The 23,484-nt window shown below is 53.7% G+C and overlaps 1 protein-coding gene and 1 pseudogene across 2 annotated transcripts; one reads left to right on the top strand and one right to left on the bottom strand.

Moving 5' to 3' along the window:
* Window positions 1-17: 17 nt before the first annotated feature.
* On the bottom strand, window positions 18-5,734 carry KLC3 (kinesin light chain 3). Of its 2 annotated transcripts, none has more exons than XM_050772210.1 (12): window positions 5,322-5,734; window positions 4,351-4,581; window positions 3,990-4,059; window positions 3,346-3,565; window positions 2,774-2,861; window positions 2,597-2,698; window positions 1,931-2,104; window positions 1,086-1,176; window positions 971-993; window positions 776-882; window positions 514-577; window positions 18-271 (listed from the first exon to the last, which is right to left on the bottom strand). In XM_050772210.1, exons 1-12 carry the CDS (start codon window positions 5,619-5,621, stop codon window positions 200-202), a joined length of 1,542 nt encoding a protein of 513 aa, XP_050628167.1. In that variant the 5' UTR covers window positions 5,622-5,734; the 3' UTR covers window positions 18-199. The 2 variants fall into 2 exon arrangements, with proteins under 2 accessions (XP_050628167.1, XP_050628166.1); XM_050772209.1 differs by having other exon boundaries at window positions 971-1,008; window positions 5,322-5,733.
* An 11,389-nt stretch (window positions 5,735-17,123) lies between these two features.
* Window positions 17,124-17,573, top strand: LOC126943524 (40S ribosomal protein S16-like; annotated as a pseudogene).
* Window positions 17,574-23,484: the final 5,911 nt, after the last annotated feature.

Genomic DNA, 23,484 nt, shown 5'->3' with positions numbered 1-23,484 from the left:
CTGAGTCTTGCCTGGCCCTGGGTCCCAGCAGCTCCGAGGCCATAGCGGGGGTGGTGCTGGAAGGTCTTATAAACTCAGGTGACATTCCTCACTGTCACATCCACGGCCTTTAATCGCAGAAGAGGGCAGGGGGCACCTAAGAGATGATAGACCCCCCCCCCGTCCCCCACCAGCTGAGGCCAACACAGGTCACTGGATATTAGCGGGGACTCAGGTCCTGGGTGCTGGCGCTGAGGGTCCGAGGGGCCTTGTCCAGGTGCCAGCTGGGGAACTGGAGACAGGCACAGGGGATGGTTGGAGGGGAGGGACAGGTGCTGCGTCCAGCCTGGCAGCCAACCGTCTACCCATCTCATCTCTACCCCAAGTAAAACCCATCTTTGCTCCTGTCCTGGGTCTCTTTTAACACACCCACCACCTGCTGACTCTGACGCCGGCCTGACCGCCCTGCTTTTGCCTTATCTCTGCACCTACCCACATGGCCCCCCTCCATTTTTGACCCCGGTGTCCCCTCACCTGAGTCCCAGGAGCCCTTGGGCCATCCACATTGAGTGTGTTGAGCGACATGGCTCTCTTCATTCTGCGAAGGGGGCAGCAGGGAAGAAGCGAGTGAATCCAGGAGTGGCCCCTCCAGGAGGGAGCTTTCCAGCACAGGATTTGATCTGTGTGTATCACAGGGGAGATGGGAGCCATGGAAGGTTCTTGAGCAGGAGGGGTGGGGGGTGGGCTATGAATTCTGCTGATGTCAGGGCTCTTTGCCGACCTGATGCACACTCACCCGGCCGCCCCCGCCGCCCCCTCGCCTCGGAGGCGGGAGACCAGCTTCTCACTTCCTCGCCGGATAGACTCGCGGATCTTAGAGAGGGAGCTGCTGCGGCGAAGGGCCTGGGGAGGGGCAGGGATGCTGCTCATATCCCCGAGCCCATGCAGTCCTCACGCCTTCCCCAGGAGCCGAAGCACAGCCCATCCTCACCTGTTCTGTGTCACCAGCTGTGCCTGTGTTGGGGGCACCTAGGGGAAAGATGGGGGACACCGAGATGGGGACGTAGAGAAGCCACCAGGAGGGAAGGCAGGGGCTCGGGGCTCACCGAGAGGGGCAGGTAGATCCTCCTTGTGGAGGATTTCTTTGTACAGCTCTTCCGCTTGTTGGTACTTGTTCTGTTTCAGGTAGGCTGAGGCCTGCGGAGAAGGGAGTGTCTTGGGTGATCTTGGCTCTAGTCTGGGAACTTTTCGGACCCCAGTTCCCAACACTGCATCCAGTCCCACTTTTTTTCTTTTTTTTTTTGTAGAGACAGGGTCTTGGTATGTTGCCCAGGCTGGTCGTGAACTCCTGGCCTCAACTGATCCTCCTGCCTTGGCCTCCCAAAGTGCTGGGGTTACAGGCGTGCGCCACCACACCTGGCCCCAGTCCCACTTTCTACTGTGCTGACCTGGCCATATCCCGCCCCTGCCTAAAGCCTGCACCTGGGGCAGAGGGGGTTTGGAGCTCCGCCCTACCTCCTGCCTGGGGGATGGAGGGCAGGCAACCTCCTGTTTCTGAGCCTGTCTGCTCTACTTTGGGCTGGTGGCATGGCCTCTCTTCTCACATGCAAAGTAGAGCGACAGCTTCTACCTCATAGGGACACTGTAAGAACTAGTGATGTGGGGACAGAGCTAAGAGGGGAGCCGGCCACAGTGAGCTCAATAAATGTCTGCTGCTGCCATCTGTGCCTGCCAGCTTCCCCTTCACTGACTGTCCTGGGTGCCGTGGACTCACGCATTTCCTGATTCCGTGTTCTGTGCTGAGCCAGCTCCTGTGTCTGATAGGACACTTGCTCCAAGGGCCTTGCCTCAGGGGGACCCCTCCCCGTGGTGCTCGCCCTGTACCCAACCAATGGGTGCCTCCCCAGGGCAGACCCTCCACTCCGGGCCCACTCAGCCCCAGGGACCTCACCAGATTGTTCTTGGTCTTGGCCACGTTGGGATCATGGGGCCCGCCCAGGGCCTCATAGATGCTCAGGGCCCGGGCGTAGTGCCGTTCCACGTCCTCAAACTTGCCCTGGTTCTGGCACAGCAGGGCCAGGTTGTTGAGCTGCTTGGCCACATCGGGGTGGTCAGCACCCAGGACCTGGGGGCCAGGGGTCACAAGTCAGAGGGGTCATACAGGATTGGTGGGACACGTGACATCACTTCTGTATGGTGGTCACAAGTTAGGGATTACAGGGCCAAAGCAGAGTGACCTGAGAGGTTGGGGGCTGGGGCACAAGTGACACCATCGAGCGGGATTACTGAGGTCAGAGGCCAAGGTGATCCAGAAACTCACGGGGCACAAGGTGAGATGGGTAGGTCAGGGCTGGGCTTGTGCCAGTGGCCATGAGGGGTTGGAAAGGCTGTGGCGGGACCTAGTTGGGGGGTGGCGTGTGAGGTAAGGCAAGAGGTCAGAGTCAGGGTCAAGACCAAACTGGGATCTCAGAAGGTCGAGGGTGATGGGTTGGGCTCCAATTGGGGTCTCCCAGTACCAAACGCAAGGGGCCCGAGGATCAGGGTCACGATGTAAGTGCTCAGGATCCATGGAGAGGGCTACAAGGGGTTCCTCGGGGTTGGGTAAGGGGGATGGGACCTTCTCTCGGATCTCCAAAGCGCGCTGGCACAGGGGCTCTGCCTCCCGGTAACGCCCGCGCTTCCCATAGAGGACGGCCAAGTTGTTGAGCGTGGCGGCCACCTGTGGGGTTGGGGGAGACACAGGTCAGGGATGGGCAGGCACGGCCCCACTTCGTCTCCCTGGGGCCCCACTCACCGCAGGGTGCTCAGGGCCCAGCGTCTGCTCCCGGATCTGCAGGGCATCATGGAGGAGGTCTGTGGCTTCTTTGTACTTGTTCTGGTCCCTGTGTGGAAGCCCAGGGATGGCGGGGGTTGGCCGGGGGTTGGGGCAGCTGCAGCCACAGGGGCTGGGCTAATTCTGGCAGGTCCAGGGAACCTGGCTGAACCAAGCATGGGTAGCACCCTTTGGGGGCCTTTTATGGGCCCTTACATACCTTCCAATTCTCTAACACCAGGCCCTGTATCCCCAGACCTCTGCCAAGCCTCTAACCACCCCAGTTCTCTTGCCTGCTCTTGGGGTCCCTGGTGTCTGTGCTCTGACTCCTCTCTGCCAGGCTCAGTGCCCCGCCAACCCGCCAGATCCCTGGCCCACTCCCTCTTTGCCGTTCTTACAGCAGGAGCCTTCCCTTCCTTTCCCATTCTGGCTGTCCCCTCCTCCGACCTCCCCAGGTGCTCCATGGTGGCAGAGGGGACACCAGGGTCCCTCCACTTGCACCCAATGGGTCCCTGCCGTTCCTGCCCCCTGCCATGGCCGGCCGCAGCTCTCACCGGTACACCAGCGCCAGGATGTTGAGCATGGTGGCCACGTCAGGGTGGCAGTGGCCCGAGCTGCGCTCCAGGTCCTCCAAGGCCTGGCGGCACAGGGGCACCGCCACCTCATACCGGCCCTGCCCCGCGTACTGGATCACGAGGTTATGCAGGGTCCGAAGGCGGGCAGGGATCTCATAGCCACCCTGCTGAGCTGCTGCTGCTCCTGCGGCCTCAGGACCTGGGTGGGGCAGGGTGGGCTCTGGGTCACTGCAAGCCTCCTAAGCCTCCTGCCCCTCCATCCTCGCACGAGGAGATACACGCCCCAGACTGCCTAACTGGCCCCTGGGACTATGGGCCCCCATGTTAACTTCTGAGATTGGAGTCACTAGCATCTAACCAGCTGGTGGGATGCATCCTGGCCTCGGGACAGGTACATGGCAGCTCACTTGCCCTGCAAGATGTGAATACGGGGCCTGCCGGGCTCATGGCAGCTACCCTGTCTTCGCAGCTCCCAGCCTCACCTGCTCACTGTCACATTCAGGGTCCTCCTGACCCTGCCCTCACCTCCCCATCCCTGTTCAGAGACTTTGGGGTTCTGCAGCTCAGAGCCCGCTCCCCACCCTGGTCCGCCATCATCTGTGGCATGTACTCCTGATACCCACCTTTCCTCTCCTCCTCCTCGCTGGGGAACAAGGAGGCCAGGCTGTCTCGGCGAGGCGGGGACTCAGACTGCTGCAGGGACAGGAAAGTGGGGGGCCGGGGGAGGGGGGCTTGTTTCAGAGACTGGAGCCCTGCATCTATCTCGGGGTTTGAGGGAGGTGGTGATCATGAGCGTCAGGGGCCCCCTGGGGGACTGGCGAGGCCCGGGGGCTTCGGGGAGCAGCTAGTGGGGGCGTCTGCGGAAGTTCTGGTGGGTCTGGGGGCTCTGTGGAGGGTTGGGGGACTGGGATTCTAAGGAGGGTCTGAGGAACCGTGGGGCTCTGTGAAGGGCCCAGCACCCCCACCTTGCCCTGCCCGTGGCACCTGGGTCTCCGTGGGCGGGTCGTACTGTCGCAGCTGCCCCAGGAACTCCAGGTGGCGCTTTTCCTCCTCCAACTGGGCCACGGCCTCCTCGCTGGCCCGAAGCCGCCGCTGTGTCTCCTCCAGTTCCTCCCGCAGCCACACGTTCTCCTGGGCCAGCCGCCGGGCCTGCGAGCGCAGCCGCTGCTTCTCTGCCTCCAGTGCACCCACGTGTGCCGACAAGGCCAGCAGCACCTGCCCAGGGTGGGGGTCCCAAGTCGAGGTTGGTTCCTACCCTGCCAGACAGCCTCTGACCCAGCTCAGACCTCGAATCAGGCCGCTGCACCCCACTACTATGCACGACACCCCCAGATTCTGCAGAGACTCCACCAGTGTGGCTCCAGTGCCCTCAGAGGCTCTAAGCAGCCCCTCTGATTTCACCCCCGAAGTTGCCCTAGGAACCACAGTTTACTGAAGAATGCCATCTGGTTCAGGGGTCCCTGTCACATACAAGGACCCCCTAGAACTGCCAAGGGACTCCATCTCTGGCCTGGAGCCTCACCTTCCCAGGCCTCGTTCCCCTAGGCTTCCGCCTGCCCCAGATAGGCCTTTCTGCCATACTTTTTTTTGCTGTTTTTTGAAACAGTCTCTGTCACCCAGACTGGAGTGGAATGGCAGGATCTCCACTCACTGCAACCTCCACCTCCCAGTTTCAAGTGATTCTCATGCCTCAGCCTCCCGAGTAGCTGGGATTACAGGAGCCTCATGCCCAGCTCATTTTTGTATTTTTAGTAGAGATGGGGTTTTGCCATGTTGGTCAGGCTGGTCTTGAACTCCTGACTTCAAGTGATCTGCCCACCTCAGCCTCCCAAAGTGTGCCCCTCAGCAATAGTGAACCCCTCTCCCAGTCCCCTGCATACCTGTCCCCCTCATATCTGGCCCTCCCTCCGCCCTCAGTTTATCCTCTCCCAGTTCCCCACCTGGCCCCCTCATACCTGGGCCTCGCCCAGCCCCAGCTCGATGGCCTCCAGCGAGTGGCTCACCACCTGCTGCTTTTCCTCCAGCATCTCCAAGCCAGTTGCTGGGCCCTGTCCCGCCAGGGCCTCTGCCAGGTGCCCAGCCAGGCCACGGTGCTCTGCCCGCAGCGCCTCCAGCCCCTGGACCACTTGCCGCGTCTGCCGTACCAGCTCCTCAGGGCTCAGGCGCTCTGGGCCCAGCCCCGCACTTCCGGGAGCCACCACCTGCACAGACATTGCTGCTCCTGGGGTGCAATGGTGAGGGGTTTGGGAAATCATTGCCCAGGCCAGTCAGTTGGCCCCTACCCTCTATTCCCATAATGGCCATCAGGACCCCTAACTTCTCCCCATCTTGGCTCTTCCCTGCTCCACCCATCCTGGCCAGCCCTCTGCCTCCACACCGTCTCCATCCCAGTCTCCACACCCATCCCAGCCAGCTCTCATCTGGAACAGTCTAGTCTACCTTCGTCTGTCCTCCCAACCCAGGGTTCTGCCCGGGGGACAGTTCCCAAATCCTATGTGTAATTAACCAAGAGAGGGCAAACAGCTAGCCTGGGGTCCCCCATTTGCTCTCAGCTCACCTGGCCAGCCTTCCCCACCCCAAGGCCCCTGGATCCCCTGGCCCAGAGCTCCCGACCTGGGACCAGAGGCACCCTCCTCTGCCAGACGAGTGGGGCGGGGCGTGTGGAGGCGGCAGCCTCTGCGTGAGCTCATTCTTAGGGTGTTTTTGTTGGGAACCAGTCAGACCACTGGGGGTGGGTGGGGTGGGTGGGGTGGGAGGAGAGGGCTGAGGGGCCGGGGCCGGGGCCGGGGCCAGGGCCAGGGCCAGGGCCAGGGCCAGGGCCCACGGAAGCCCAGGAGGCCTCTAGGCTGGGGGGAGTGAGGACGGGGCCATGTGTTGGCTCCCAGGCAGCAGATGGACCCTGGGGGAACAGGGGCTCTGCCCTCCTCCATCAGACAGGCTCAGCCAGCCCAGGGCCTGTTGGGACACACGTGTGATAGGTGTGGTCCAGGGATGTCACACTGGCCATGTGACAGCTGAGAGTCTGAAGCCCAGCTCATAGTGGGCGGGGGCCCCCCTCTATGGGACTTCATGTGGTTGTATGTGGGTGACAGTCACAGAAACTTAGCTGGTGGTGACCCTGAGGTCCTCACAGACACACAAACACACTCCTCAGAAACACACCTCACACACCTGCACCCTCCCTTCTTAAAGACACAATGCAACATACACATTTTCCTCTCCAGAATACAATTTGACACACACACGCACTCTCCCTTCTCTCCAATACAACATGGGGCCAGGTGTAGCGGCTCACGCCTGTAATCCCAGCACTTTGGGAGGCCGAGGCGGGCAGATGACTTGAGGCCAGGAGTTTGAGACTAGCCTGGCCAACATGGTGAAACCCCGTCTCTACTAAAAATACAAAAAAAAAAAAAAATTAACCGGGGTGGTGGCACATGCCTGTAGTCCCAGCTACTTGGGAGGCTGAGGCAGAAGAATTGCTTGAACCCGGGAGGCGGAGGTTGCAGTAAGCCAAGGTCATGCCACTGCAATCCAGCCTGGGCGACAGAGTGAGACTCCATTAAAAAAAAAAAAAAAAAAAAACCCACGATACACACACACACCCTCCCAGAAATACAGTGACACATACACACACACTTCCTCATTAGAAACACAATGTAGCCGAGCACGGTGGCTCAAGCCTGTAATCCCAGCACTTTGGGAGGCCAAGACAGGCGGATCACGAGGTCAGGAGATCGAGACCATCCTGACTAACATGGTGAAACCCCGTCTCTACTAAAAAATACAAAAAACTAGCTGGGCGAGGTGGCAGGCGCCTGTAGTCCCAGCTACTCGGGAGGCTGAGCCAGGAGAATGGCGTGAACCCGGGAGGCGGAGCTTGCAGTGAGCTGAGATCCGGCCACTGCACTCCAGTCTGGGCGACAGAGCGAGACTCCGTCTCAAAAAAAAAAAAAAAAAAAAAAAAAAAAAAAAAAACACAATGTAGGCCAGGTGCGGTGGCTCACACCCATACTCCCAGCACTTTGGGATTTTGGCTGAGGCAGGAGGATCAACTGAGCCCAAGAGTTCAAGACCAGCCTGGGAAACATAGTGAGACCCCGTCTCTATAAAAAAAAAATAAAAAAATTAGCCGGGTGTGGTGGTGGTGTTCCTGGAGGCTGAGGTAGAAGGATCGCTTGAACCCAGGAGGTTGAAGGTGCAGTGAGCCATGATAGTGCCACTACACTCAGCCTGGGCGAGAGAGTAAGACCCAGTCTAGAAAAAAGGAAAGGAAAGGGAAGGGAAGGGGAAAGGGAAAGGGAAAAGGAAAGGAAAGAAAAGGAAAGACAACATAATATACATTCACCTCTTAGAAATAACAACACGTACTCACTTCTATTAAATATACAACTCAATACAAACACCTACATTTTCCTTTTAGAAATACAACCTAAGACAACACACCGACTTAGGCGCACACATACACTATTCTTTCAAAATCAATCTGTACACACTCCCCTTTTGCAAATCCCACCTAACACACAGGTATATTCTCTTAGAAATAAAAGCCAAGCCCGGGCGCAGTGGCTCATGCCTGTGATCCCAGCACTTTGGGAGGCCGAGGTGGGTGGATCAGTTGAGGTCAGGAGTTTGAGACCAGCCTGGCCAACATGGTGAAACCCCGGCTCTACTAAAAATACAAAAGTAGCCAGGCGTGGTGGTATGCGTCTGTAGTTCCAGCTACTCAGGAGGCTGAGGCACGAGAATCGCTTGAACCCAAGAGGCAGAGGTTGCAGTGAGCCAAGATCACACCACCACACTCCAGTCTGGGCGACAGAGCAAGACTCCGTCTCAAAAAAAAAAAAAAAAGAGAAAAAGCCAACCCACGCAGAAACTAACTCTGTCTCTCCCACTCCCCAAATCACTCACATTCAGACCATCTCCTTGTACTTGACCGTGACACTCATTGTCCCCCGAACTCACACAGCCCAACTCCCCACAATGTGCCCAACGCACCTTCAGATGCACACATTCCCAGGATTCACTGTTGATCCCTCACCAGTTTCCCCACTTCCTCTTCTTCCCCCTCCACGCCTGGCCAGCAGGGACTCCCACACCTACACGCCATGCACTCATGAATACTTGCATTCAGTAGGAACAGAGAGCTGTGAATATGCGTAGAGGGATGCCACATTCTCACACTCTTCACTCGAGCCACTGCATCCACCATAAGGAGCCCAGCGGTTTCTGCACAGGTTGCACACGCACGATCACATAAAGGGTCCTGTACATTCTGTGCACCACAGACTTGATCATTTTTTAAAAAACTAAACTATGCCTAGCTCATTTTTGTTTTTTTGTAGAGATGGGGTATCACCATATTTCCCAGGCTAGTCTAGGACTCCTGGGTTCAAGCAGTCCCCTCACTTCAGCCTTCCAAAGTGTTGAGATTACAGGTATGAGCCACTGCACCCGGCCAATCTCTATGTGCATGTGTATGTCACACCATACCTAGTCTCACACCTCACTCACAAACATCATAAATGGTTGAACTCACAACCACACAGGCTCATCAAGAGTCATCCTGACAACCACAACCATTCTTCACACAATTTTGCCGATGTAACAACCTCCCTCCATAATCTCAGACACAGCCTTACACACACCACTCCACAGCCAGATGGACAACCACAGCAACAAACACGGCTTAACCACAGCCATCCAGCACTCGGGCTGTGTCCCAGACACATAGCAGCTCCCACCCTCACACAGAGCCCTGGGTGCAAAACCGCACAGCTGATAATCATAGGCACAGTCCCACACACCGATCCCTGGTGCTGACCCCCTTTTCCATCCGGTCATCTGCTCAGAGCAGCACCCCACCTAAATGTCCGCGTCTCCACTCCCATCTCCCACACTACACAGCTCCACAATAAACTCTCCATTGCACACCACTGCCAGCCACGGCATCAGTGCAGGTCACACACCCTCCAGTTCCTCTCTACACACACACACACAGCTTTACACACCTCCACACCTCACTCATCCAACCCCAAGGTTCCACACACAACGTCCCATGAAACGGTCCCGCTTCTGGACACAGTTCCGCCCACCCCATACACCATCAGTGACAATCAAAAGTCAATCATAGTCACCTATCACTGATCCAGTGCCACACACTGTCCACCACACACACCAACAGGCAGAAAGACAACCACAGCTGCACAACCCCTTGGTCAACATTCACACCTAATCCTACAACCAGTTCCACTCCCTGCCATACACACAGCCACACACACAGCCACACACATGCACATCAGGCCAAGCAGAAAGTTGACTACAGTCGCACTCGCTCTTGGTCATAGACATTAAGTGCTATTGACAATCCAATTCTACACACACACCATTCCCGTCAGAGGTCGCCCACATTTTCACATTGCTGAAGGTGTCACATCGTACACACAGTCGCATCACAGGGTTACACGGAGGACAGTCGCTTTCACCCTCATACCCACAGCCTGACACACTCTCTTGCACACACACAAAGCCTGACACACACACAGGCAGGCAGGAGGCTCCCATCGTGGCCCAGCCCCGCAAACCGCACCACCTTACCCTGGCCGGCCCAGCCCCGCGCACCAGGCTCACCCGCCGTCACAAGGGCCCCCTCCTCCCTCCCCCTAGGCCCCGCCCCGTCCTCGCTGTTTACCTGCGCTGGGGTGGGGGGCGCGCGGCCCCAGCCAGGCCTCCAGACCCCGGAGAGCCCCAGGACGGGGCAGGGGGCATCTGGGAGCCCCAAGGCCCTTCCCCGTCGCAGGACAAGCGGGCCCAGGGTTGCTCCAGGCCCCATCCTCACCCTTCGCTCCCGCCCCCCATCATCGCGGCTGTCCGAGAGTCCCGCGCCCCACTCCCGGCGCCCACCTGACCGCGGGCGGCTCCAGGCCCCGCTTCGCCCCACTGCGCTCGGTCGAGTCCCACAGGCCAGGCACGCCCCGCCGCTCCCGCTGCGCCGGGCGTCTGGGACCGCGGGCGGCTCCTCCGAGGGGCGGGGCGGCTGGGAGCCATGCCCCCGCAGGTGAGCTGGCCACGCCCCCCGCCCGCGGGAAGTTCAGCCTCGTGGCTCCGGCCCCGCGGGAATGGCAGAACTTCGCACGCGGAGCGGGTAACCTCCAGGGCACCTCGAATCAGGGTGATTGCAGCGCAGGGGCCTTGGCGAAGCTAAAACCTTGGAAACGTTAGATCCCAGACCGGTGGCTTTCTTGCAGTGCCTGCCGCGGAGCCTTTTCATTGTTTGCATCGCCTGCTTCTATCTCTCTTCCCACAGATCTCATTGTCTTTAGGTCTCTTCTCAAAGACCACCTCCTCCAGCAGGCCTTCCCTGATTGCCCCCTTCTAAATGGCACCCTTCCACCAAAACATTACATACTCCTCTTGATTTTGTTCACAAAACTTTTCAGGGCCTAAAATTTTTTTATTTATTGAGAGGGAGTCTCGCTCTGTCACCCAGGCTGGAGTGCAGTGGTGCGATCTTGGCTCACTGCAACCTCCGCCTCCCAAGTTCAAGCGATTCTCCCATCTCAGCCAGCTGAGTAGCTGGGACTACAGTTGTCCACCACCACGCCCGGCTACTTTTTATATTTTTAGTAGAGATGGGGTTTCGCCATGTCGGCCCAGGTTCGTCTCGAATTCCTGACCTCAAGTGATCCTCCCGCCTCGGCCTCCCAAAGTGCTGGGATTATAGGTGTGAGCCACCGCCCCCGGCCCCTAAAGTTATTTTATATAATATATATCACATCATTATGTTATATAATATACATTACGTTATTGGTAAGAGAATGTGATATCTAAGAATTGGGCTTGGGGTTCAAATCTGATTCTGGCACTCACTTGCTGTGCAGGCCTTGGGCGAGTAACTTAACCTCTCTGTGCCTCAGTTTTCCTAGTCAATAAAATGGAAATAGTCTAAGGCTTTGAGAATTGAATGTTAACTAATACAGGGACAGTACTTTTTTTTTTTTTTTTTTTTGAGACACAGTCTTGCTCTGTCGCCCAGGCTGGAGTACAATGGCGCTCTCTTGGCTCACTGCAACCTCCGCCTCCCGGGTTCAAGTCATTCTCCTGTTTCAGCCTCCCGAGTAGCTGGGATTATAGGCACCCACCATCATGCCTAGCTAATTTTTGTATTTTTAGTAGAGACTCGGTTTCACCATGTTAGCCAGGCTGATCGTGAACTCCTGATCTTAGGTGATCCGTCCACCTCAGCCTCCCAAAGTGGTGGAATTACAGGCGTGAGCCACCGCGCCCAGCCAGGACAGTACTTTTATCAGGGCCTCGCACATAGAAAATACTTAGTAAATACTTGCTACTGACTGTATATTTATCCTCTAGAATGTCAGCTCTGAGGGCAGGGCTCTATATTGTCACCACTGTATCTTCAGCAAGAGCCTGGCGCAAAGTTGGTGCTCAGTAAATTGTGACTGAATGAAGGAATCAAGTCCTAGAATAGTAAACTGGCCAAAGCTGGATGGACATAATTCTAATATAACTTGAGGACGGCACAGTGGCTCACACCTGTAATCCCTGCACTTTGGGAGGCCGAGGCTGGTGGATCACTTGAAGTCAGGAGTTCGAGACCAGCCTGACCAACATGGTGAAACCATCTCTACTAAAAATACAAAATTAGCTGGCTGTGGTAGCACACGCCTGTAATCCCAGCTACTTGGGAGGCTGAGTCAGGCGAAACGCTTGAACCCCACAAGCGGAGGTTGCAGTGAGCCGAGATCACGCCATTGCACTCCAGCCTGGGCAACAAAAGCAAAGCTCCATCTCAAAAATACATACATACATACATACATACATACATACATACATACATACATATTTGGTTCGGTGCGCGCTGTACCCTGGTCACTGCACTATGGGATGCCTCCAGCAGAGGGCGCTGCTGGTCCGTAGACCAAACGCCAGACACCGCACAGATTCGCACTCGCTGGGAATTGCAGCCATCGTGCCCCCTACTTCCCTATTGTCTGAGCCCCAGTGCTGATACTTCCTCCTCCAGGAAGCCCTTTCTTACATCCCAGGTTTCCAGCCTCTTAGGCTCCCATGTCCAGCCCTGTCAACTCTGGGTCATCAGTGTTGGGGTACAGGCCCGTCCCATATTAGACTATGAGCCCCAAGAAGGGAGGAGGCGGCCAGGGGCCATGTCAGTCTCCACTGTGTCCCCAGTGCCACCCAGCACAGGTCCAACACAGACAAGGCATTTGGGAGAATGGGTGCTGATTGAATCATGGAAATAAAAATTTGAACTCATATCCTAACTAATCCAGCTTTTTTTTTTTTTTTTAAAGACAGAGTCTCGCTTTATTGTCCAGTGGCACAATCTTGGCTCACTGTGTAACCTCTGCCTCCTAGGTTCAAGCGATTCTCCCACCCCAGCCTGCCGAGTAGCTGGGATTACAAGCACCCGCCATCATGCCTGGCTAATTTTTGTATTTTTGTAGAGATGGGGTTACCCCATGTTAGCCAGGCTGGTCTTGAACTCTTGACCTCAGGTGATCCACCTACTTCAACCTCCCAGAGTGCTGGGATTCCAGGCATGAGCCACCACACCCGGCCTACTACAGCTTTTTTTAAAGACAGGCGTCACTCTGTCACCCAGGCTGGAGTACAGTGGCAAAATCATAGCTCACTGCAGCCTCGATTTCCTGGGTTCAAGCAATGCTCCCTCCTCAGCCTCCCAAGTCCCAGGTAGCTGGGACTACAAATGCACCACCATGCCCAGCTAACTTTTGTTATTTTTGGTAAAGATGGGGGTGGGGGGGTCTCCCTTTGTTGCCCAGGCTGGTCTTGAACTTTTGACCTCAAGCGATCCTCCTGCCTTGGCCTCCCAAAGTCCGGGGATTACAGGCATGAGCCACTGCGCCAAGCTCCAGCTCGCTCTTTCCTTCCTTCCTTTCTCTTTCTTCTTTTCTTTTTCTTTCTTTTCTTTTCTTTCTTTCTTTTTTTTTTTTTTAAGACAGCATCTCGCCGGACACGGTGGCTCATGCCTGTAATACCAGCACTTTGGGAGACCGAGGCGGGTGGATCACCTGAGGTCAGGAGTTCGAGACCAGCCTGACCCATATGATGAAACTCTATCTCTACTTAAAATACAAAAATTAGCCGAGCATGGTGGCATGCGCCTGTAATCCCAGCTCATCAGGAGGCTGAGACAGAAGAATCTCTTGAACCGGGGAGGCAGAGGTTGCACTGAGCTGAGATCGCACCATTGCACTCCAACCTGGGCAACAAGAGCGAAACCTCCGTCTCAAAAAAAAAAAAAAAAAAAAAAGACAGCATTTCTCTCTCTGTGTCAGCCAGGCTGGAGTGCAATGGCGTGATTTTGGCTCACTGAAACCTCCTTCTCCCAGGTTCAAGAAATTCTCCTGCCTCAGCCTCCAGAGTAGCTTACAGGGATTACAGGTGTGTGTCACCATGCCCAGCTAATTTTTGTATTTTTAGTAGAGACAGGGTTTCGCCATGTTGGCCAGGCTGGTCTCGAACTCCTGACCTCAGGTGATCCACCCGCCTCAGCCTCCCAAAGTGCTAGCTCCAGCTATTTCTACAGCACAGGATTGAGGGGCAGCAAAGACCTTCCCCCTGCCCCCCCATTTTTTTGGCCTCAGGACACTGGACATTGGATCTGGATCTGCCACACGCTTACCACAAGGCAGTGCAGGGACTGGAGCCAGGCAGCCCAGGTATGAATCTCAGCTGGGTAATTTGCTAGCTGTGTGACCCTCTAAGCCAAGAAGCAAACTCTCTGGACCTCAGATTTCTGGTCTGTCAAACGGGACTCACAGGGTACCCTATTTTGAGGCTGTGGTGAGGATTAATGTATAATCCCTCAGAAAAAGCTTAGAACAGGGTAGCACCCGGTAAATACTATGTGTGTTGGGGGAGGGCAGGGGATGAAGGCCAGGAGGGAGCCAGGCAGATCTAGGTTTAAATCCTGGCCCTGCCATTTCTGTTCCATGTAAACTGGGGGAACAATGATCTCTGGCTGAGCCTCTGTTTCCTCATCTGTAAAACAGGGATGATCACACTCATCACACAGCGTTGCGGTGAGGATTAAATGAGATAAAGATTGAAAGAAGAAGAAAGTGTTAACTAAGGATAAATCTTTCCTGTTTTTTGTTTTGTTTTGTGTGTGGTTTGTTTTTTTTTTTTTTGAGATGCAGTCTTGCTCTTTCGCCCCATCTGGAATGCAGCGGTGTGATCTCGGCTCACTGCAACCTCTGCCTCCCAGGTTCAAACGATTCTCCTGCCTCAGCCTCCTGAGTAGCTGGGACTACAGGTGTGTGCCACCACACCCAGCTAATTTTTTATATTTTTAATAGAGATAGGGTTTCACCGTGTTAGCCAGGATGGGCTTGATCTCCTGACCTTGTGATCCGCCTGCCTTGGCCTCCCAAAGTGCCACCGCACCTGGCCAGGAAAACCTTCCTTTAGGCCAGCCCTGTTCCAAGTACTTTTGCACTACACCAACGACAGCTGATGTTTGAGTTCTTACCCCAGAATGGCCCTGTACCAACTCCTATATGTTAATACTCACACCAGCTGCCATGATTTGCTCCATTCCACAGGTGAAAAAAAAATGAGGCACAGAGAGGCTGAGTAACTTATCTAAGGTCACACAGCCAAGGAGTAGCAGAGCCCCAGAATCTTTGTAGCTGACTCCTCAAGGTAGGCAATATTACCAGCCCCACCTAAAAATGAGGGAACTGGCTGGATGTGGTGACTCATACCTGTAATTCCAGTGCTTCAGGAGGCCGAGGCAGGAGGATTACTTGAGCCTAGAAGTTTGAGACCAACTTGGGCAACATAGGGCAAACCTGTCTCTACCAAAAAAAAAAAAAAAAAAAAAAAAAAAAATTATTTTATTTGTTATTTATTTATTTTGAGATGGAGTCTTACTCTGTTGCCCAGGCTGGAGTGCAGTGGTATAATCTTGGCTCACTGTAACCTCCGTGTCCTGAGTTAAAGCAATTCTCCTGCCTCAGCCTCCTGAGTAGCCAGGATTACAGGAAGCACACCTGGCTAATTTTTTTGTATTTTTAGTAGACACGGGGTTTCACCATGTTGGCCAGGCTGGTCTCAAACTCCTGACCTCAGGTGATCTGCCGGCCTTGGCCTCCCAAAGTGCTGGGACTACAGGCATGAGCCACCGCACCTGACAAAAAAAAAAAAAAATTTAAATTAGCCACACATGATGTTTCACACATGGTCTCAGCTACTCAGGAGGCTGAAGCAGAGGGACTGCTTGAGCCCAGGAGTCTGAGGCTACAGTGAGCTATGATCATACTAAAGCACTCCAGCCTGGGTGACAGAGTGAGCGCCTGTCTCAAAACAAAAAACAAAAAACAAAAAACAAGAAAAAAAACTGAGGCTCAGAGAGGAGAAACTGCTTGCATATCCAATATGGCATTCAACAAATACTCCACCCTATCCCTTAAGGCCTTAGTTTTCCATGTCAGGAAAATGGGTACATAGGGCAGGAGCTTTTCTATTTCACCTTCTGGCCATAATTTTTTAATTTAAAAAATAATGGCCAGGAGCAATGGCTCACACATGTCATCCCAGCACTTTGGGAGGCTGAGGCAGGTGGATCACTTGAGGTCAGGAGTTTGAGACCAGCCCGGCCAACATGGTGAAATCCCATCTCTACTAAAAACACACACAAAAAATTAGCCAGGCATGGTGGCACGTGCTAGTAGTCCCAGCTACTCAGGAGGCTGAGGCAGAATCACTTGAACTCGGGAGACGGAGGTTCCAGTGAGCTGAGATTGCACCACTCCACTCCAGCTTGGGCGACAGAATGAGACTCCATCTCAAAAAAAAAAAAAAAAAAGAGGAATGCAGTTAGAAAAAACATTCATAGAGAATAAAAGACTGCAGAGTGAAAGTAGGCATTATCTCACCCTGATCCCCGGACTCCCTTCCCGCAAGCAAACCTGATGACCGTTTCCAATATTCTTCCAGAAATATTCCATGAATGTGAATCGCGTGTGGATGTACCAGTGTGTGGGCCCATTTAAGAAAAGCACACCTGGCCGGGCGCGGTGGCTCAAGCCTGTAATCCCAGCACTTTGGGAGGCCGAGACGGGCGGATCACAAAGTCAGGAGCTCGAGACCATCCTGGCTAACATGGTGAAACCCCGTCTCTACTAAAAATACAAAAAACTAGCCGGGCGAGGTGGCGGGCGCCTGTAGTCCCAGCTACTCGAGAGGCTGAGGCAGGAGAATGGCGTAAACCCGGGAGGCGGAGCTTGCAGTGAGCTGAGATCCGGCCACTGCACTCCGGCCTGGGCGACAGAGCAAGACTCCGTCTCAAAAAAAAAAAAAAAAAAAAAAAAAAGCCAGGCACAGTGGCTCATTCCTGTAATCCTGGCACTTTGGGAGGTCGAGGTGGGTGGATCACCTGAGGTCAGGAGTTTGAGACTAGCCTGGCCAACATGGTGAAAATCCGTCTCTACTAAAAATACAAAAAGTAGTCAGGCATGGTGGCACATGCCTATAATCCCAGCTACTTGGGAGGCTGAGGCTGGAGAATTGCTTGAACCGGGGAGGCAGAGGTTGCAGTGAGCTGAGATCACGTCATTGCACTCCAGCCTGGGCAACAAGGGCAAAATTCCCTCTCAAAAAAAAAAAAAAAAAAAATTACTTTTTTTTTTTTTTTTTTTTCCGGTTGCGGCACCACCTCACGTGGTGAGGGTCTCTCGTCCACGCTCGCAGCCATGTGGTCCAAGGGCCTACTGCAGTCTGTGCAGGTCTTCGGTCGCAAGAAGAAGCCACAGCTGTGGTGGGCTGCAAACGCGGCAATGGCCTCATCAAGGTGAACAGGCGGCTCCTGGAGATGATGGAGCCACGCACACAACCCTAGAAGCTGCTGGAGCCAGTTCTGCTTCTCGGCAAGGAGCGATTTGCTGGTGTGGACATCCATGTCCATGTGAAGGGTGGTGGTCACGTGGCCTAGATTTATGCTATCCGTCAGTCCATCTCCAAAGCCCTGGTGGCCTATTACCAGAAATATGTGGATGAGGCTTCCAAGAAGGAGATCAAAGACATCCTCATCCAGTATGACCAGACCCTGCTGGTAGCTGATCCCCGTCGCTGTGAGTCCAAAAAGTTTGGAGGCCCTGGTGCCCGTGCTCGTTACCAGAGATCCTACCGATAAGCCCATCATGACGATCAAAATTCACCTGTATAATGAAGTTTTTGAGGGATTTTAAAATTTCAAGGAAAAAAAATTCGCTGGGCGTGGTGGTGCACACCTGTAACCCAGCTACTCCGGAGCCTGAGGCAGGAGAATCTTTGAACCTGGGAGGTAAAGTTGCAGTGCGCCAAGATCGCCCCACCGCACTCCAGCCTGGGTCTCAGAGTGAGAGTCAAAAAAATAAAAAATAAATAAATAAATAAAAGCTATTGCATTTTGGGGTACTGTGTTTCACTAAAAAGAAAAAAAAAAAAAAAAAAAAAAAGAACGAAGCAACAAAAGACAAAGCAGAGATTTATCCAAGACAATTCACAGAGTGGGAGCGGGCTTGAGCGCCTCCCCAATTAGGGTTCTTTTTGAGACGGAGTCTTGCTCTGTCGCCCAGGCTGGAGTGCAGTGACACAATCTCAGCTCACTGCAACCTCTGCCTCCCGCATTCACGTGATTCTCCTACCTCAGCCTCCTGAGTAGCTGGGACTCCAAGGACATGCACAAGCCACCAGGGACGCGCCACCACGCCCAGCTAATTATCGTACTTTTAGTAGAGACGGAGTTTCACCATGTTGGCTAGACTGATCCGAAACTCCAGATCCCGAGTGATTTGACCGCCTTGGCCTCCCAAAGTACTGGGATTACAGGTGAGCCACTGCACCAGGCCTGCCAGTTAGGGTTTTTATTAAGCTAAAAAGGACCCAGCAACACCCCTAGGTGCCCTTCAGAGGCCTCCAATTGGTTACACGCTATGAAGGATTGGCTCACGACCAATCACAGCCCAAGTGGAGACCTGGCTCGCAGTCAATCAGAGGCTGAAGTGGCTTACTATCATGGGAGGGAGGATATAGCCTGTCTGAACCTGTGGCTCTCCTGACTATATCAACTGGCTGCACCTGCTATTCTGTTGCTTATGCAAACTGGCTGTACCTGACGAAATCCCAGTTATCCTAATTACCTATTCTCCTGCCATACCAGCACTTTGGGAGGCTAAGGCTGGAGCACTGGAATTGGAGGCCGTAGGCTCATTTGAGGCTGGGTGTTCAAGATCAGCCTGGGCAACATAGCAAGACCCACCCCATCTGTACAAAAAAAAAAAAAAGAAAAGAAAGAAAAAAAGGAATCTCAAGAGACAGAAAGTTGAGCAAAATAAATCACACAAATGGGCTGGGCGCAGTCACTCACGCCTGTAATCCCAGCACTTTGCAGGCTGAGGCAAGCAGATCACGAGGTCGGTAGTTCAAGACCAGCCTGACCAACATGGTGAAGCCTCTACTAAAAATACAAAAATTAGCCAGGTGTGGTGGCATGCATCTGTAATCTAGCTACTCAGAAGGCTGAGGCAGGAGAATCGCTTGAACCTAGGAGGTGGAGGGTTGCAGTCGACTGAGATCAGGCCACTGCACTCCAGCCTGGGTGACAGGTCGAGACTCTGTCTCAAAAAAAAAAAAAAAAAAAGAAATCAGACAAATGAGCAGCCATCCTGTATGATTTTATTTATATGAAGTTCAACAAATAGGCAAAGCTAATCTATGGTGTAAAAAGCCAGGAGAACGGTTTCACTTACTTTCTTTTTCTTTTTCTTTTTTTTTTTTTTTGAGATGCTCTGTCGCCCAGGCTGGAGTACAGTGGTGCGATCTCGGCTCACTGCAACCTCCACCGCCAGGTTCAAGCGATTCTCCTGCCTCAGCCTCCGAGTAGCTGGGACTACAGGCACATGCCACCACACCCAGCTAACTTTTGTGTTTTTAGTAGAGATGGGGTTTCACCATGTTGGCCAGGCTGGTCTCAAACGCCTGACCTCAGGTGATCCACCCACCTCGGCTTCCCAAAGTGCTGGGATTACAGGCATGAGCCACCGTGCCTGGCTTTTTTTTTTGAGACAGAGTTTCAATCTTGTTGCTTAGGCTAGAATGCAATGGCTTGATCTTGGCTCACTGTAACCTCTGCCTCCTGGGTTCAAGCAGTTCTCTGCCTCAGCCTCCTGAGTAGCTGAGATTACAGGCATCCACCACCACACCTGGCTAATTTTTTTGTATTTTTAGTAGAGATGGGGTTTCACCATCTTGGCGAGGTTGGTCTTGAACTCCTGACCTCATGATCTACCCACCTTGGCCTCCAAAAGTGCTGGGATAATGGGAAGGGAAGGAAAGAGAAGGGGAAGGGAAGGGGAAGGGAAGGGGAAGGGAAGGAGGAAGGGAGGGGAGGGGAGGGGAGGGGAGGGGAGGGGAGGGGAGGTGGAAATTTTGCTTCAATAAAAAGAGTAAATTTGGCCGGGCGTGGTGGCTCACGCCTGTAATCCCAACACTTTGGGAGGCTGAGGCGGCCGGATCATGAGGTCAGGAGTTCGAGACCAACCTGGCCAACATGGTGAAACCCTGTCTCTACTAATAATACAAAAATTAGCCAGGCATGGTGGCGCATGCCTGTAATCCCAGCTACTCAGGAGGCTAAGGCAGGAGAATCACTTGAACCTATGAGGTGGAGGTTGCGGTAAGCTGAGATCACACCATTGCACTCCAGCCTGGGCAACAAGAGTGAAACTCCATCTCAAAAAAAAAAAAAAAAAAGTAAATTTGAGAAAATAAAATATGAATAAGTGTGAATATCTATACACTCCAAATATAACAGTTCCAATAAAAAGAATACATTTGAAACGATAATAGAACATAAAAACAGGCCAGGTATGGGCCAGGTGCGGTGGCTCATGCCTGTAATCCCAGCACTTTGGGAGGCCGAGGCGGGCGGATCACGAGGTCAGGAGATCCAGACCATCCAGGCTAACACAGTGAAACCCTGTCTACTAAAAACACATAAAACATTTAGCCATGCGTGGTGGCAGGCACCTGTAGTTCCAGCTACTTGGGAGGCTGAGGCAGGAGAATGGCATGAACCCGGGAGGTGGAGCTTGCAGTGAGCTGAGATCGCGTTATTGCACTCCAGCCTGGGTGACACAGCGAGACTTCAGCTAAAAAAAAAAACCCAAAAAAACAAAAAAAAAACAAAAACCAGGCCAGGTGGTATGGTGGCTCACACCTGCAATCCCTGCACTTTGGGAGGGTGAGGCAGGAGGATTGCTTGAGGTCAGGAGTTCAAGACCAGGCTGGGCAACATAGCAAGACTGTGTCTTTACAAAAGATACAAAAATTAGCCCGGCGTGGTGGCACGCATCTGTGGTCCCAGCTACTGAGGAGGCAGAGGTGGGAGGATCACTGAGCTCAGGAGATGGAGGCTGCAATGAGCCAGGATCACACCACTGCATTCCAGCCTGGGAGACAGAGTGAGATCCTGTCTCTAAACAAACAAACAACATAAAGAAAAAAACAAAAATGGTTAAAACAAAACAAAAAACAACCTGGGATAAAGCTAAAGCAGCACCTACAGGGAAATGTATAGCTAATTTGATAAAATTGATTGATCTGAGGCCGGGTGCAGTGGCTCATGCCTGTAATCCCAGCACTTTGGGAGGCTGAGATGGACGGATCACTTGAGGCCAGGAGTTCAAGACTAGCTTGGCCAACATGGTGAAACCCCATCTCTATTAAAAATATGAAAATTGGCCGGGCGCAGTGGCTCACGCCTGTAATCCCAGCACTCTGGGAGGCCGAGGCGGGCGGATCACGAGGTCAGGAGATGGAGACCATCCTGGCTAACACGGTGAAACCCCGTCTCTACTAAAAATACAAAAAATTAGCCGGGCATGGTGGCGGGCGCTTGTAGTCCCAGCTACTCGGGAGGCTGAGGCAGGAGAATGGCGTGAACCCGGGAGGCGGAGCTTGCAGTGAGCCGAGATCGCGCCACTGCACTCCAGCCTGGGCGACAGAGCGAGACTGCGTCTCAAAAAAAAAAAAAAAACAAAAAAATGGCATCGTAAATGGCCCGGTTTGGGAATGGGATTTGAGGAGTGGATGGGGGAGGGCCTTACAGGGTGGTGGGCCATGGGGGTGGAGTGCTGCCCTCCCAGAGTCTCTCCTGGAGGTGGCAGCCTCTTCCTGAGGGTAGGGACAGAGACAGATGAGATGTTTAAGAGTAAGATAGGGTTTGAGGGCAGGGCTGCCTGGGAATGGAGTGCACTCCAGCCTGGGTAACATAAGTCAACATATGTAAAGCACTTAGCACAGTACTTGACATATAGGTGTATTCAGTAAAAGTTAACTATCAGGGCCTGGCATGGCGGGGCGCGCCTGTAGTCCCAGCTACTCAGGAGGCTGAAGCGGGAGGATTGCTTGAGGCTTGGAATTGGAGGTTGCGGTGCACTATGATTGTGCCTATGAATAGCTACTCTGCTCCAGCCTGAGCAACATAGCAAGACCCCATTAAGAACCCATGTCTAAAAAGCAAACAAAAGCTTGTTTGTGGAATGGCTGTTTAACGTCCATGATAACCTCCTTCTAGCACATTCTCCTGTCAATGAAGAGGCTAAAAAGCTAAAGACTAGATTTTCCAGAGGGAAAGTAGGAAAGTAGTTCTGGGGCCCGAGCAGTGTTTCTTCAGCCCTTCCAACGATTTTGTTAGTGCCTAATTTATGATAACAGAGTCCTAATATATAATAACAGAGTCTCGCTCTGTCGCCCAGGCTGGAGTGCAGTGGCGCGATCTTGGCTCACTGCAAGCTCCGTCTCCCAGGTTCACGCCATTCTCCTGCCTCAGTCAACCCCCGCCCACCCTCCGGGTAGCTGGGACGACAGGCGCCTGCCACCATGGCCGGCTAATTTTTTTTTTTTTTTTTAGTAGAGACAGGGTTTCACCGTGTTAGCCAGGATGGTCTCGATCTCCTGACCTCGTGATCCGCCCGCCTCGGCCTCCCAAAGTGCTGGGATTAGAGGCGTGAACCACCGCGCCTGGCCGATAGCAGAGTCCTTTCTATTTAAGCTGGGTAGTGGTTACTGTCGCCTACATTTGCCAGATAAGGTTACTATTATTTACTTAGTCAGCAAATACTCATTTACCTTGAGGGCACTGGGGAGACATGGCAAGTTCTGAGGAGACGAGGTCAGCAGGCAGGGTTTAGGTGGGAGTGGGAAAGACTGGGGCAGGAGTCTAGGGAGGAAGTTGGGGCAGGAGGGACAGTGGAGGGGGTCTTGAGTTAGTGTGGGCAGTGGAGGGGCAGAGGTCGGATGGACAGTCGGGCTCTGGGGGGTGAGATGAAGATAGGTGATGAGGGTTGTAAAGCTCCCCACGGCCAATTGTTTCTTTAAGACTCAAAGCAGAGGGCGCTCACGGCACAAGGTCCTGCTGGAACGTTGATTGGCTCAGCCCAGGTCACCTGCCTGGACCATTGCTGCAAGGGATTCTGGGAAATTGAGTTTCTGGCATCTTTGGCTTCTCCAAAGGAGGCGGGCTTTACAGTGGGGAATCCCCAAACATAGAAAGGGCTTCTGGCACTGTGTGGCTAAAAAGAATGTGAAATGGGCCGGGCAGGGTGCCTCACGCCTGTAATCGCAGTACTTTGAGAGGCCGAGGCGGGTGGATCACTCTGAGGTAGGAGTTCGAGACCAGCCTGGCCAACATGGCGAAACCCCTTCTCTACTAAAAATACAAAAATTAGCCGGGCGTGGTGGCGCATGCCTGTAGTCCCAGCTACTCCGAAGGCTGAGGCAGGAGAATTGCTTGAACCCGGGAGGCAGAAGTTGCAGTGAGCCGAGATCGCGCCACTGCACTACAGCCTGGATGACAGAGCAAGACTTCGTCTCAAAATAAATAAATAAATAAATCGGCCGTGCGCGGTGGCTCACGCCTGTAATCGCAGCACTTTGGGAGACCGAGGCAGGTGAATCACGAGGTCAGGAGATCGAGCCCATCCTGGCTAATACGGTGAAACCCAGTCTCTACTAAAAATACAAAAAAAAAAAAAAAATAGCCGGGCGTGGTGGCAGGCACCTGTATTC

The sequence above is a fragment of the Macaca thibetana genome, chromosome 19 (genome assembly GCF_024542745.1).
Source record: "Macaca thibetana thibetana isolate TM-01 chromosome 19, ASM2454274v1, whole genome shotgun sequence".
NCBI lineage: Eukaryota > Metazoa > Chordata > Mammalia > Primates > Cercopithecidae > Macaca > Macaca thibetana.
Note: the sequence above shows the minus strand (reverse complement) of the source record. Positions and strands in the feature narration are given on the sequence as shown.